This window comes from Microcaecilia unicolor, chromosome 5 (assembly GCF_901765095.1).
Source record: "Microcaecilia unicolor chromosome 5, aMicUni1.1, whole genome shotgun sequence".
In the NCBI taxonomy this organism is placed as follows: Eukaryota; Metazoa; Chordata; class Amphibia; order Gymnophiona; family Siphonopidae; genus Microcaecilia; species Microcaecilia unicolor.
In genome coordinates this window covers 80,832,860-80,848,493 of record NC_044035.1, presented here as the reverse complement: position 1 = coordinate 80,848,493, position 15,634 = coordinate 80,832,860, and the positions used below count along the sequence as shown (strand labels likewise).

Below are 15,634 nucleotides of genomic sequence, written 5' to 3'. Positions count from 1 at the left end.
AACTAAACCAAAAGACAAGTTATTTACTTATTAAATTTCTCTTTCAAAATTCAATGCAATGTAAACAGAATAAAACAAAATATACAAATGCATTAAAACAGCTAAAAACCTACTAACACAGACAGACTATCCTCACTACACAATCAAATCAAATCAACCAAAAGCCTGCCCCCGTAATTACATCTTAATCCCTTTCTGAAAATGCAGACAATTTCTTTTGTGGTGTAACACTTCAAGAAACAGTTCAGCCATGGAAAAGGCACTTGTTCTTGCAAACTACGAACAAACCATCCTAACAGTTGGCACTGTTAACCCTCACCCGACCAACATGTTTTGCATACGGATGTGACCAAGTGGGGTCTCTGGGGACCCTGTATTCACTTGCTTGTAGAAATTATCAAAAGTGTATAAGAAAGATATCACAATCTTAACACACTTGAGTGTCTGAGTTAACTGCTGTTTCAGTATCACTGTTTTGAGACCCTTCTGACACAAGACCTTCATATTGTGTGCCAGAACTCTGTCACTTGCACTGTCTCTACTCTCGTTGCTTTTCTCCAAAATGTGCCTTAGAGCATCTGCAGCATTAAACCTAACTCTTTTTGCCTTATTGCTCATGAAGACTGTGCAGTAAGGGGCCCTTTTACAAAGGTGCACTAGGGCTACCGTGTGGGTACATGGACCAAGAAAGGGATCTGGGTGTCATCGTCGATAATACGCTGAAACCTTCTGCTCAGTGTGCTGCTGCGGCTAGGAAAGCGAATAGAAAGTTGGGTATTATTAGGAAAGGTATGGAAAACAGGTGTGAGGATGTTATAATGATGTTGTATCGCTCCATGGTGTGACCACACCTTGAGTATTGTGTTCAATTCTGGTCGCCGCATCTCAAGAAAGATATAGTAGAATTGGACAAGGTGCAGCGAAGGACGACTAAAATGATAGCGGGGATGGGACGACTTCCCTATGAAGAAAGATTAAGGAGGCTAGGGCTATTCAGCTTGGAGAAGAGACGGCTGAGGGGAGACTTGATAGAGGTATATAAAATAATGAGTGGAGTGGAACAGGTGGATGTGAAGCATCTGTTCACGATTTCCAAAAATACTAGGACTAGGGGGCATGTGATGAAACTACAGTGTAGTAAATTTAAAACAAATCGGAGAAATGTTTTCTTCACCCAACGTATAATTAAACTCTGGAATTCGTTGTCGGAGAAAGTGGTGAAGGCGGTTAGCTTAGCAGAGTTTAAAAAGGGGTTGGACGGTTTCCTAAAGGACAAGTCCATAAACCGCTACTAAATGGACTTGGGAAAAATCCACAATTCCAGGAATAACATGTATAGAATGTTTGTACGTTTGGGAAGCTTGTCAGGTGCCCTTGGCCTGGATTGGCCGCTGTCATGGACAGGATGCTGGGCTCGATGGACCCTTGGTCTTTTCCCAGTATGGCATTACTTATGTACTTATGTACCACAACAGTATTCAGATTGCCCTAGACCTCAAAACAGATGCCAGCAGAAGTCATAGCCCTCAGAGAAACCCAAGTCTATACTCAGTTTTTGAGGTCTCAGACAAATGGGTTCTGTACAAACTTAGATTGTGAGCTCTCCTGGGACAGAGAAATATACCTGAATGTAACTCACCTTGAGCTACTAATGAAAAAGGTGTGAGCAAAATCAAAATAAATAATAATAAAAAATATATACATATTCATTCAGCCTCCTACACAATATTACCTTCATTGTTATCTATATCAAGCTGCTACATATTAATAATTTATGAACCAGCATCAAATATGCTTCATAAAGTATAAGCCCTGAAGAGGTCTGAATGAGGACCCAAGGATCTTTTCACTTCATACATGATCATTTTAAGCACCATAATGCTTAGAACCTAACCTCTTTCTTCATCACACATCCACATCTACCTTTCTGTTGCTGGCACCTTGGTCATTCATCTCAAGAAACCAACATCTTTCCTGAGTAAGTAATGGATCCCCCAGCTGAATTAAAGGCCCAAATCTGGTGTGTTGTTTTCTTACCATCTGTTTGGTAGTTCAGAGCCACGAGCTGTATGCCATGGAGCCAGAATATTAAGGGATTGGGGTTGGAAGAGTCAATGCGTGTGGCAGCTGGGTATGTCCTCAACAGCTGACAGACGGTGTGCTGAATCAGTTTTTGAGAATACCGTCTGCATAAGCGCTTGGCAGCATTCTCATTCAGGGATGAGATGTGATAGCAGCGGGGTGTTCTAATGATGGCACTCAGGGAGGGAGAGGTGTTGAAAGGAGGTGAACAAGGTTCTTCCCAGCTCTGTCGTGCTTCAGCTGCACCTGAGAAGATAAAGGATTCCACAATGATACCTGGATTCTTTGCAGGTTGCGATATCTTTCATTCAAAGAAATCCTAAAAAAGATCTCCTTCCTTTGAGTGCGGCAGTAATGGTCAAGAAATAATCTGAGAATCATGGGACTGGAGGGATGAGGTGGGTGGAAATTTAGGGCCCTGTTTACTAAAGTGCGCGTTTTTAGAACATGTACAAAATTAGCAATATTATGGGCGCCTAAACAGCGCGCTAAAAGCACTAATGCTCCCCTAGCATGGCTTAGTAAACAGGGTCCTTAGCTTTTAATATGGGGTGGAGGAATTGTATTACTATTTAAATAAAAAATAAAAAACACTGGAGATTCTGATAGGGGACTGCTTGTGGCTGTGTATGTTTCTTTGTACAGAAATCAGCCTGGTTTTTGGAAATGTTTACTTTAAATTCTTTTTTTCTTTACTGATGTAGTGCTTCGTTAGTGTGTAGATGGCTTTTATAGGTTTACCCACCCCATCCTGTTAGACTGTCACTGAAATGCTTTGATGTTTCACATATATACTGTCATCTACCAACATTTGCTTGTTTCCGATCTGACGAAGGGGGGCAACCTTCGAAAGCTAATCAACAAATGTATTAAGTTATGTCCAATAAAAAAGGCATCATCTTATTTTCTTTTCCATGTTTTATTTCTATTGATTACATTTAAGCTTTAGAACTACCTCATAGAGAGGCTATCGCATAGTGCAAGTTGGATATAAGAGTGAAGAGTATTTGAGTTATACATTTCTTGATCTCTCTTCCTTCCTTTATTATTATACATTAGAGATCACTTGAAGGACCCACCCCACAACAGCCAGGCCCCCTGAACTAGCCACAGAATCTATGAAAAGGCAGCATTGGTGTGTAGAGCCTGAGTTCTTTCATTAACATTTGGGGATCATGGGTCAATTTTAGTGGGCAATGGAAAAGGTGCGGTACACAGTACCCCTCAGTACCCACTTTAAAAAACCTAGGTGTCTTGGGATGCTTTGCAAGAAGCATTTACAGCCCCAGGGGAAGGAATCTGCCAGGTTCCAGGCTCTGCAGGTCATCCAGAATGCAGCAGTGTGGTTAATTTCCACGGTATCGAAATAAGCACATATCTCCTCTGTTCTAAAACGTTTGCCTATTATGTACTGTGTTATGTTCAAAGTTCTTCTGCTAATTCATCAGCGTGTTTATGCAAATGTTCCTGCATATTTTAGTACTGTTCTGAAATTTTATCACACTAATCATTCCTTGCGTTTTGAAAAATTGCAGCAACTGTGTTTACCACAGGGCTTTTTTTGAGGGGGGGGGGGGTTATTTTTGGATATTGAGTATTGGCACCTCTTCCATTGTCTGCAAAAATTGACCCATGATCCCCAAGTTTTAATGAAAGATCTCGGGCACTACACACCAATTCTGCCTTGTCATAGATTCTGTGACTGTTTGCAGGGGGCCTGGTTATTGCAAGGTGGGTCTCTCAGTGATCACCTCACCCCTGAAGGGTGGCCTGGCATTTGAGTACCGGCACCTGTTTCGCTAGAAAAAATGCACTGGTTTACCATCACCTATGGCTTTTCATTATGCTGATACTAGAGCATGCGCCTTCTCGATTGCTGGACCAGTTCTGTGGGATGGCCATCCAGGCCACGTGAGATTATGTGACAGTTTTCCACAATTTAAAAAGTTCTTGAAGACCCATTATTGTTTGAAGGCTTTTTTGGAGAAATGAAATATTTTCATAAACAGGCTTTTGATGTATTCACACACTTTATAAACAGGCACACATTTACAATAAGAAGTTCTTTTACTGAAGTGTGTTAAATGTTGTAGTTACCACGCCTTAATGCAAGAAATTAAAGTAGGATATGTGCAAATTTAGGGGTCCTTTCACTAAGCTGCGGTAAAAAGGGGCATGCGCTAGCATCACTGTGTGGTTTTGATGCACGCTGAGGCCCCCTTTTACTGCAGCGGGTAAAAGGTTGTCTCTTTTTTTGAAAAGAGTTCACAGCAGGAGTTTTATTTTAAAAAATATATATGTAATGGACTCAACACGAATCGTGTTTCGGCCTAGAGGGCCTGCCTCAGGAGTCCCTGAACCACTTATCGCACGGCCATTTCGGGGAGAAGCACTTACCGCCACCCACTGAGCATGTGTCGTGAGGCTGTTCTTTGATGGGAGTCTGGAGCAAAAGACTTAGCATTTGGTGTTGAGGCCTGTAGCAAACAGGTCTATGAACAGAGTAACCCAGTGTTGTTTTTTTTTTTGCTTCAAGTAAGAAATGCGCTCCTGTGTTTGTCACATTCCACTCCTAATCAGCAGTGCGCGCTCTGATGTTTGCTATGATACATATTAGGTCACTTTTTCTCAGACGCCACAGAACGAGAGAAGTTTGACTTGTACACTATACAGGGACTCGTGTTGAGTCCATTATATATATATATTTTTTAAATAAAACTCCTGCGGCGAACTCTTTGAGTCCGTTGGATGTTTTTCCACATCATCCTTCGTGTCACTTTTGCTGTGTTTGCCTGCTCATACTTTATAACATACACAACCGAAAATTGTAAATAATAAAATAGTAGGTATCAATGTAGGTGTGCGCACTTATTATGGGATAATTTTCAAAGGGAAAATGTGCATGTACTTTCTCTTTGAAAACCACAGAGTTTGGTGGCCTGTTGAAAAATTATCCTGCCCCAGTTTACGATGGTTACATCAGAGTTACTAAGAGTACAGCAGAGATTCTCAACCCATGGCCAGTCTGTTTACAGCACATCAACAAGGAATTTGCATGAGACACATTTGAATACAGTGCATATAAATCTCTGTTATGCATATTCATTGTGGGTACCCTGAAAACCTGATGAGCTGGTTGTATCCTAAGGCCTGGGATGAGAACCACCAGTATACTGTACTGCTTGTGCTGGGCTACTGAGCAATGACTAATAATTCTGACGTTACCTTTTCCAGATGCCTTGGCAAGTGTTGTTGGTTCCCCAGGGCTCATTCTGCCAGGATTGTTGCCAAAAATAGATTTCCTGCATTTTCTTTCCTTCCCTCTGCTGGATCCACATGGGTTTAGAGTCGAAAGGCCTGTTCCCATAAAATTGACACAAATGAACTGAAGATCAAAAGGGCATGACACTTTCCATAGTTTTTTTCCATTAGATTTTCAGGCACTGAAACAGCCTGTCATGCTGGATACAGCACACGAAACAGCCAACTATCAGAACAAATAAATTCATATACTTGCACCATTGTATGGCACTTACAGTGGGACTCTATTCCCTAAGTCTCTACTCAATAAAACCTGTGCATTTCTAGGTAAAGTGGAAGGTCAACTCCACAATGCTCCCAAAAGGTTTTATTCATGCACTCTGATGCTGGAAGCTGCATGTGGACGTCATAGGCACAGAGGATGTACTGCAGTCTTGGGTTGTTTAGAGATAGGAAGCATTCTAAGAAACTGTTCAACTGTGATTTATTGCAGTAGAAATCTCTTGGCAAAGTCTTGTTATTTTTGGACTTGCTTGTTTAGGAATGATTGCACACTGAATAGAGTATTACTATCAATTAAAACCTTGGTCTTCAAAGCAATAGTTTAACTAAAGCCAACAAGAATTTTGATATGTATTCTCATAAATAGTTTCAACCCTTGGTCTTCACTCCCAGTCCGAGGGCTGCCAATGGGACAGGTTTTCAGGATATCCCTAGTGAATACGCATGAATACGTTACCTCTACTGTATGCAAATCTCTTCTGCACATTCATTAAACTATTATGGTAGCTTTAGTTAAACTATTGTTGCACTAAAAATTCCACTCCTAAAAAATAAAATTGCTATGTATATGTGCAACCCAAAGGTGTGTCAGTGGCAAATCAGGACGCTGCACAGTGTACAACCCTAAAAGGAGAAAGTCAAGTCCGATTTAAAAGTTCTTTGCCTGGCAGGACCATTCTCCAGCAATCACTCTCTGAGAGCATCCAATGCAAATTAAGCCCAATCAGAAGCAAGCCCTAAAAACCCAGAGAAAATAACTTGTACACTGAAGAGTTCTTTTACCCTTATGGGCTGTATAGTATGTTTAATACATTTTATCTTAGTTCACTCAGCTCATGAGCTGGCTCTTCTTGTATTTAGACTTCCGTGAAAAGTGGTATTTATATGGGTAAGTGTTGACAATAATATGCAAAAATCACTGAACTTGGTTCACTGGTCCCCCAACTTGGCCCTCACTTGCCTCATTGTTATCAGGTGAGCTGATCATCCTAACGGATTCATTTACATTTCTTGGTCTTTGTATTACCAATTGTCTTTTGAGAAGCAGGTTACTGCTGAAGTAAAATCTACCTAAACCGTTCAGCTCATCTACTTCTTTGCTACACTCTGATTGTATCCAGGCTGGATTATTGGTCTGTCTATATGTATTCAAAAGACTTCAAATGTAACACAGTAGCATAGTACATAAGTATTGCCATACTGGGAAAGACCAAAGGTCCATCAAGCCCAGCATCCTGTTTCCAACAGTGGCCAATCCAGGTCACAAATACCTGGCAAGATCCCAAAAAGGTACAAAACATTTTATACTGCTTATCCCAGAAATAGTGGATTTTCCCCAGTCCATTTAATAATGGTCTATGGACTTTTCCTTTAGGAAGCCATCCAAGCCTTTTTTAAAACTCTGCTAAGATAACCACCTTTACCACATTCTCTGGCAACAAATTCCAGAGTTTAATTACACGTTGAGTGAAGAAACATTTTCTCAGATTCATTTTAAATGTACTACTATGTAGCTTCATCACATGCCCCCAGTCCTAGTATTTTTGGAAAGCGTAAACAGACGCTTCATGTCTACCCATTCAACTCCACTCATTATTTTATAGACTTCTATCATATCTCCCCTCAGCCGCCTTTTCTCCAAGCTGAAGAGCCCTAGCCACTTTAGCCTTTCCTCATAGGGAAGTCATCCCATCCCTTTTATCATTTTCGTCGCCCTTCTCTGCACCTTTTCTAATTCCAATATATCTTTTTTTAGATGCGGCAACCAGAATTGAACACAATATTCAAGGAGTGGTCGCACCATGGAGCGATACAAAGGCATTATAACGTCCTCATTTTTGTTTTCCATTCCTTTCCTAATAATACCTAACATTCTATTTGCTTTCTTAGCTGCAGCAGCACACTAAGCAGAAGGTTTCAATGTATCATCAACGACGACACCTAGATCCTTTTCTTGGTCTATGATTCCTAACGTGGAACCTTGCATGACGTAGTTATAATTCGGATTCCTCTTTCCCACATGCATCACTTTGCACTTGCTCACATTAAATGTCATCTGCCATTTAGATGCCCAGTCTCCCAGTCTCGTAAGGTCCCCTTGTAATTTTTTTCATAATCCTCCCACGATTTAATGACTTTGAATAACTTTGTGATGTCAGCAAATTTAATTACCTCACTAGTTACTCCCATCGCTAGGTCATTAATAAATACATTAAAAAGCAACAGTCCCAGCACAGACCCCTGGGGAACACCACTAACTACCCTTCTCCATTGAGAATACTCACCATTTAACCCTACTCTATGTTTTCTATCTTTTAACCAGTTTTTAATCTACAATAGAACACTACCTCCTATCCCATGACTCTCTAATTTCCTCTGGAGTCTTTCATGAGGTACTTTGCCAAACGCCTTCTGAAAATCCAGATACACAATATCAACCGGCTCACCTTTATCCACATGTTTGTTCACCCCTTCAAAGGAATGTAACAGATTACTGAGGCAAGATTTCCCTTCACTAAATCCATGTTGGCTTTGTCTCATTAATTCATGCTTTTGAATATGCTCTGTAATTTTGTTCTTTATAATAGTCTCTACCATTTTGCCCAGCACTGATGTCAGACTCACCGGTCTATAAGAAACTTAACAGCCCAAAATGGCGGCAGATAAAGACCTGTACGGTCCATCCAGTCTGCCCAACAATATAAACTCATTACATATGGTATGAAGTGTTACATCATATGTATACCTGTTCTCGATTTATCCTTGCCATTTTTAGGGCATAGACCGTAGAGGTCTACCTGGCACTGGCCTTGTTCTAAAATTTCTGAAGTTGTTGTCAAAGCACCCGAAAAGCTCCTCTCCAGCCCATCCAAATCTACTCAGCCTCCATTAGGGCACAGACCATAGAAGTCAGTCCAGCATCGGTTTTCCTACCTAATCTCTCCTAAGTTCTTTGGATCCGATCCTTCTAAACAGGATTCCTTTGTGTTTGTCCCACACATTTTTGAATTCTGTTACCATTTTCATCTCCACCAACTTCCGCGAGAGGGCATGCCAGGTATTTACCACTCTCTCAGTGAAAAACTACTTCCTGACATTATTGCTGAGTCTGCCCCCTTTCAATTTCAATTCATGCCCTGTAGTTCTACCACTCTGGAAAAGGTTTGTTTGCAAATTAATACCTTTCAAATATTTTTTTTAACATCTGTATCATATCACCCCTGTTTCTCCTGTGGAGGAGTAGCCTAGTGGTTAGTGCAGTGGACTTTGATCCTGGGGAACTGAGTTTATTCCCACTGCAGCTCGTTGTGACTCTGGGCAAGTCACTTAACCCTCCATTGCCCCTGGTACAAAATAAGTACCTGAATATATGTAAACCACTTTGAATGTAGTTGCAAAAACCTCAGAAAGGCAGCATATCAAGTCCCATTTCCCTTTTCTCCAGTGTATACATGTTTAGGTCAGCAAGTCCCTCCATATATGTCTTGCTACCTAAATCCCCTACCATTTTTGTCGCTACAGTCCAATATATTGCTGTATGGATACTGTCTAATGCATGGAAATAAGATCATGTCAGGTGCAATTCATTACAGAATACACTTAGCAAGTTGTGCATGTAAATTCTAATTATTACCAATTAGTGCTTATTATTGCTTATGAAGTGCTGTTATCAATGCTGATTAGCTTGTTAAGCCAATTAAGTTATGTGCGTTGTTACAGAATATGCCTGGATTTCGGTGCAGATCTCTAGGTGTGCTATATAGAATCTGGGGGTTTATGGGTAATTGTATAAAGTGGGCACTAATATTTACACACCTGCTCCCTCTGCCCCGGAACAGGAAGTAACCTGTTCCAGGGCAGAGGGAGCAGGGAACCAGCGGAGCCGACAGGCGCGCGGCTGCTCTCTGCACCCTCCAGCAGCGTGCACCCGGGGCAGACCGCCCCCACCCTTGCTACACCACTGGAGTGAGTGCTCAAGCCTAAAGTATAGGCATATATGTATTTAATATTCTATAAAATAGACACCTATTATAGATGCACTGGTACAGAATTGCCCTCTTTGGGGTAATTCTCAAAAACTTGCGTAAAGTTGGGCACCGGGATGCTGCACACTGAACACGGATTCTATAATGGCAATTGCACAAACAGTTGTTGTTACAGACTATTACTGTAAGTCAACAATTACACACCTAACTTTAGGTGTGAGCACTTATGCTAGCTCAATGGCTGGTGTGAATGCTCACACCTAACTATAGACAGTTAGGCATGTAACTACAGGTGTTTTATAACCCACATGCATAACTGCCAGACATGCCATGCCCCTCCCAAGTTCATGCCCCCTTACAGTTGTGGGTTCTGAGATTTGTGCACTAAATTTATAGAATACCGAGTAGGGGCAGTTACAATTTATGGTTTATTAAAATTGTATATATATCCCTTTCTTTTTGGTAAAAACAAGTTAAAAAAAATAGAATTCAACAGGAAAAAAACACCAAATTTAATAGAACAGAGATGGCAGACATGTAGCAGAAGAGAATTAAAAGAATTAAAAACACAGGAGAGGGTGCATCAGGGTTTTTTTTGTGACGTTACCTTTTTTACTTGCACTTCCCACCCCCCATCCCTCTCTCCCCTCCATCCCCAGGTCCGGGACTCCCCCTTTCTCTCACCTTCTCTCCCTTCCATGCTCCAGCATCTCTTGTCTCTGAACACCACTCCCCCCTGTCGTGTACCTCAAATTGTTCTTTTCTCCATGCAGGGGCACTGGCAGCTACATAGACAATCTGGATTGAAACTGTTGTTGGATTCAGGTGTGAAGGGAGGGAGGGAGGGAGAGAGAAAGAAAGAAAGAAAGAAGTGTTGGACCCTAGAGAAGGAGGGGACAGAGATTTTGGACCTGGAGGAAGAGATGGTGGATGGGGAGGAGGGGAGGAAGGCATAGATGGTAGAGTCAAAGATGCAGAAATGGAGGAGGCAGAGATGGTGGAGTTGAGGGGCAGAGGGAGGGGTAGAGATGGTGGATTGGGGGGGATGAGGGGGGCAAAGATGGTAGACTGGGAAGAAGAGGGCAGAGTGGCAAAGATGATGGACCTGAGGGGAGGGGTAAAAGAGATGTTGGATCCAGGGGAGAAGGAAGGGAGAAAGAGAAAGGGAGAGAGATTGCATTTGGGAAGATGGAAGGGGAGAGAGAGATGTTGGACTTGGGGGGAGGGGAGGGAGGATGTGAGACGTAGAGGTGGAGGGGAGGGTGAGAAAGAGGGTGTGGCTATTGTAGGGGTGGAGCCATAGATAGCGACTCCCGCCACTAAGGTTTCCCTGTATGAGTAGGAAAAAAGGTACCGGTACTCATACAGGGAAACCTTAGTGGCGGGAGTCGCTATCTATGGCTCCACCCCTACAATAGCCACACCCTCTCTCTCACCCTCCCCTCCACCTCTACGTCTCACATCCTCCCTCCCCTTCCCCCAAGTCCAACATCTCTCTCTCCCCTTCCATCTTCCCAAATGATGGAGTGTTTCATGCCCTACTCCGTCCACCAAAGTAAAGAAATTAGTCTTTAGGGTATGAAAATTCTAATTGCAGAGCAGGAGGTAAAGAATTCCTTTGGAGAAGGTCTAAAAAAAAAAAGAAATCACACTTTTTAGTGGATTCTAAGTATGTCAAAGATGAAGGCAGAAGAACCAGTCAATGACCACTGGAAGAACAAAGAAAGTGTGGTGTAACAAAGGGAAATAAAAGACTAGATAGATAGATAGATAGATAGATAGATAAAAAGGGGAATGACAGTAAAGAGCTTTGTGAACCAATGAACAAACCTTGAACTGAATACGATATGAAACTTTAAGCCAATGGTGATGTATGTACAAAGGACTGATATGGTCAAATTTACTGTCCTGAGATAAAACAGGGATAGCTGCATTTTGGACTTTCTGGAGACACTTGAGTAGATAGGATGGGAGACCCTGCAGACAGCATGTTTGTGTAGTCCAAAAAGCTGAGAATAGTTGCATAAAGAAATGACATTTGAGCTGAGGAATCCAGGAGACTACGTATGGATCAGAAATGACACAAAACGGTTCAAAGGATAAGGCCTGATTAATAAGAACACCAAGATATTTGAATGAACTGACTAGAAGAATGAGTGAACCACTTAATAGGGGAGCAGAAGTGGATCCAGATGATGAATTAGTAATCCAGTCAATTAATGCCAATTAACACCATTTATGGCCAATAATTGTTCATTAATGGCAATTAGCACCTTGTTAGCTAATTAAGGGGTCATTTTACTAAGCTGTGGGAAAAAGGGCCTGTGGTAGCAGCATGGGCCATTTTTCCTGTGTGCCAGGGCTCTTTTTACCGCAACAGGTAACCCCCCCCCCCCCAAAAAAAAAAAATGGCCATGTGGTAAGATAACTCTCACTGCATAGCCATGCAGCGGGGAGCACTTACCATCACCCTCTGAGGTGGCGGTAAGGACTCCCACGGTAACCCACTGGTAACCAGGCAGCACGTGGCAATGCCCGATTATCACCGGGTTAGCGCCACACTAGAAAAAAGAATTTCCAGGGAGCACCAGAAATGGTGTGCACTCAATTCGGAACTACCACCGGCAGCCTCGTTGCCCCGCCAGTAGTTCAGTTTTAGCATGCGGTAAGCCCGCTTTGGGCTTACTGTTGCTTTGTAAAAGGGCCCTTGAGTTACAATGCACAACCACCCTTATTCTATAACTTGCACGTGCAACTTTATAGAATTAGGGGGCTTGTGTTGATGGTACAAATTATTGGAACATCTGACCCAATATAAGGAAATTGTTGGTTGGTTTACAATACTACTGTTTGTTTCCAAGTTGGAAAGAGTTAAAAAATAAAGGGAGAAGGGATCTGGGTGTCCTTCCATCCATGGTTTATACTAGCCCAGGCATTTTTATTTTTTTATTTTTCATTTTATTATATTTTATTTAAACACTATTTTAAAATACTGTGAGAAATGTTCATTGATGTAATGTACAAAGTATAAAAATTCACCGTTCTTGGGTCTCCACCGATTTGCATGAAAAGTCCTTTTTCAATATATGGTCAGACACATTAAAAAATTTTTTTTAAATGTTCGTTTTATTTATTTTATGACTTTCTATTATGAATAACACATAGATTATCATCTGTTTTCAATAATGCATTTTTTACATATGTTTTATACATGGCTTATGCTATTATACAGTATATTTAGAAGTAATCCATTTTTTGCAGATGTTCACACGTGACTTGTACTATCACATATTAGATATATTTGTTCCATATTTATATTTGATGTAAGCTTCTTATATATTACTGTATATAAATCAGGTGTTTTGTAATTTTATAATTTTATATTTGATGTATTTTATTTATATATTACTGTATATAATTTATGTGTTTTATAATTACATGTATGTTTGTCTGTACAAATTTTAAGACTGTTTATTCACATTCATGTCACGCATTTTAATTTAAGTTCTTTTTCTAAAAATACTTCAGACTCCTGAGGCAGGCCTGTGGCCGAAACACAGTACTGTGTCGAGTCTACAATAAAGTTTGCTCCTTTATATACCACCACAGTCTCAGCGTCTTAGAGTCATTGGTCCACTTAAGAAAGTGGGAAGTGGACCAATGACTCCAAGATGCTGAGACTGTGGTGGTATATAAAGGAGCAAACTTTATTGTGTCCTTCCAGCCATTACATTTATTAAATAGACCTTATCAAATGTACTGGCTAGAAGGACACCTAAGTCCTTTTTTCCTACCTTATCCTTCCACTAGCCAAAAATGAACTAAAGCCAATAAAAAGGTTATCACCTCCAATTTGTTTGCTGAACTTCATCTTTGAGTATTTAAGTGGACTAACACAATCTTAACACTGCCTATTCAATTCTGAAACTAAGCACTGTTATTGTGAGTTTCCGTGTTCCAATTCCGTTTGAAGTACTTCCTATTGCAACATCATTCACTTACTGCCAAAGTTTTCTGGGAGGAATCCACTGATCAGTTAAGCAAAGGCCAAACATGAATGGACCACATAACACTAAGCAAGATGGCTGTAAAAACTATCATAATATTATTTCATAAAATCAAAACTTTGAGAAAAGCTACTCTACAAGATGGAATGATTTATAGCATTATGATTTAAAAAAAAAATAAATATTCTTCTTTTAAAATGTTTTCCTTTTCATTGCTTTGCCATTCTGTGTGTGCTGTGCTTGATTGTGTTGAATCTTGCCTTGAGCACCATGGTGGGCAGACGAATAACTACTCAATAGCCTAACAGTTAGTGGCCTGAGACAATCCCTACCACAGCTCCTTGTGACTCTGGGCAAGTCACTTAACCTTCCATATAACCTGTATATAATATGTAAACCACTTTGATGGTAGCCACAGAAAGGCAGTATATCAAATCCCATCCCCCTTTCTGTGGCCCTGAGCAAGTCACTTAACCCTCCATTGCCCTAGCTACAAAAGCTTAGATTGTGAGCCCATTAGGAACAAATAAAGTACTTGCATAGAATATGTAAACTGCTTAGGTTGTACCACAGAAAAGCAGTATATCAAGTCCATGACCTGACCCAAAAAATAAATTAACTCTAGATTGACAAGAAATGAATGGAACACTTACCTTACTGAACAGGAAGCAATATCACTGTAACGTACTGAAAACGTTAATCCATCACAAGCAAAGCATAGTTAATTTATTTGAAATTTAATAGGATTTAAATAAAATGTTTCCCTATGTGCAAGAAGCCATGCAAAAAATGATGGAATGTAGCTTATATAATTTTAGAAAAGAACACCATACATTTAAGCAGAAACCATCAGTGCTACAGACTAAACTCAACAAAACATTCTAGAAAAGGACCTAACTTATAACCATGATAAGCTTGGCTGTATCCTTACCAGGAAATTTCACTGCTTGACAATAGATGACAAGGTCTGAAAGCTCAGGGGCTATTTGCCTACTTTCCTTCTTATTCTGCGGGAGATAAAACTCTTCATCCAGTTCCATGTCGTAAACCTATATAATAATTCAAATATTTAATGAACTGTATTGACAACAAAAGTGTAATAATCTGGTTCATTTATGCTACACCTGCAGCTGACTGGAATGGACATAGGGTATCCCTTGATGAACACTAAATATTGAAGGAAAGGTTAATCATCATGTCAAGAATGGAGTAGCAGCCCACTGGTTATAGCACAAGGCTGACCACCAAGGAATCCCAGTTCAAATCCTGCTGCTGCTTTTTGTGATCTTCGGTAAGCCTTTTTACCCTCCCATTGCCTCTGGTTCATACTGTGAGCCCTCCAGAAACAGGGAAATACCTACTGTACCTGAATGTCAGTGGCCTACCAAGGGGGGGGGGGGGAGTGGTAGGGGCGGTCCGCCCCGGTGGAACGCCGCTGGGGGGTGCCGCAGCGCGCGCCTGGCTCAGAGTTCACTATCTTCGCTCGTTCGCTGCAGCTCCCTCTGCCCCGGAACAGGTTGCTTCTTGTTCTGGGGCAGAGGGAGCTGCAGCGAACGAGTGAAGTTAGCGAACTTTTCGGAGCCGACAGGCGCGCGCCGTGGCACCCCCCCCCCAGCGGCGTGCACCCGGGGGGGGGGTGTCATTTCGCCGGCGGGGGGGGGGGGGGGTGTCATTTCGCCAGGGAGGGGGGGGTGCTGCACCCGGGGGGGGGGTGCGCATCGGCGATCCGCCCCTGGTGCCATCCTGGCTAGGAACGCCACTGCTGAATGTAACGCACCTTGAGCTACTACTGAAAAATGTTTAAGCTAAATCCAAATAAGATCATGGTAAGAGCAAACGGTACCTTTCCTTTGTTGTTAGCAGTGCTGTCACTTTTCTTAATTCTCTTGGGAGTTTCTTCACTATACTCGAATTGTAGCTTATCGGTGGCTGATTTATTCTCAGGCCGATCATCAAGAATATTGTCTGCAAACACATTAGTTTGTTTTCAGTTCTACTGTAATGGATGAGAGCTTG

At 41.5% G+C, this 15,634-nt stretch overlaps 1 protein-coding gene across 1 annotated transcript in view; it reads right to left on the bottom strand.

Moving 5' to 3' along the window:
• PLCE1 (phospholipase C epsilon 1) overlaps positions 1-15,634 on the bottom strand; it is a 397,028-nt gene that overhangs the window by 29,393 nt on the left and 352,001 nt on the right. Inside the window, exons 22-25 of the mRNA XM_030203041.1 lie at positions 15,462-15,583; positions 14,550-14,667; positions 5,308-5,439; positions 2,038-2,328 (exon numbers count right to left, since the gene is read on the bottom strand). Of these exons, the coding sequence (XP_030058901.1) occupies positions 2,038-2,328; positions 5,308-5,439; positions 14,550-14,667; positions 15,462-15,583 (663 nt within the window). The remainder of the gene's footprint in view (positions 1-2,037; positions 2,329-5,307; positions 5,440-14,549; positions 14,668-15,461; positions 15,584-15,634) is intronic.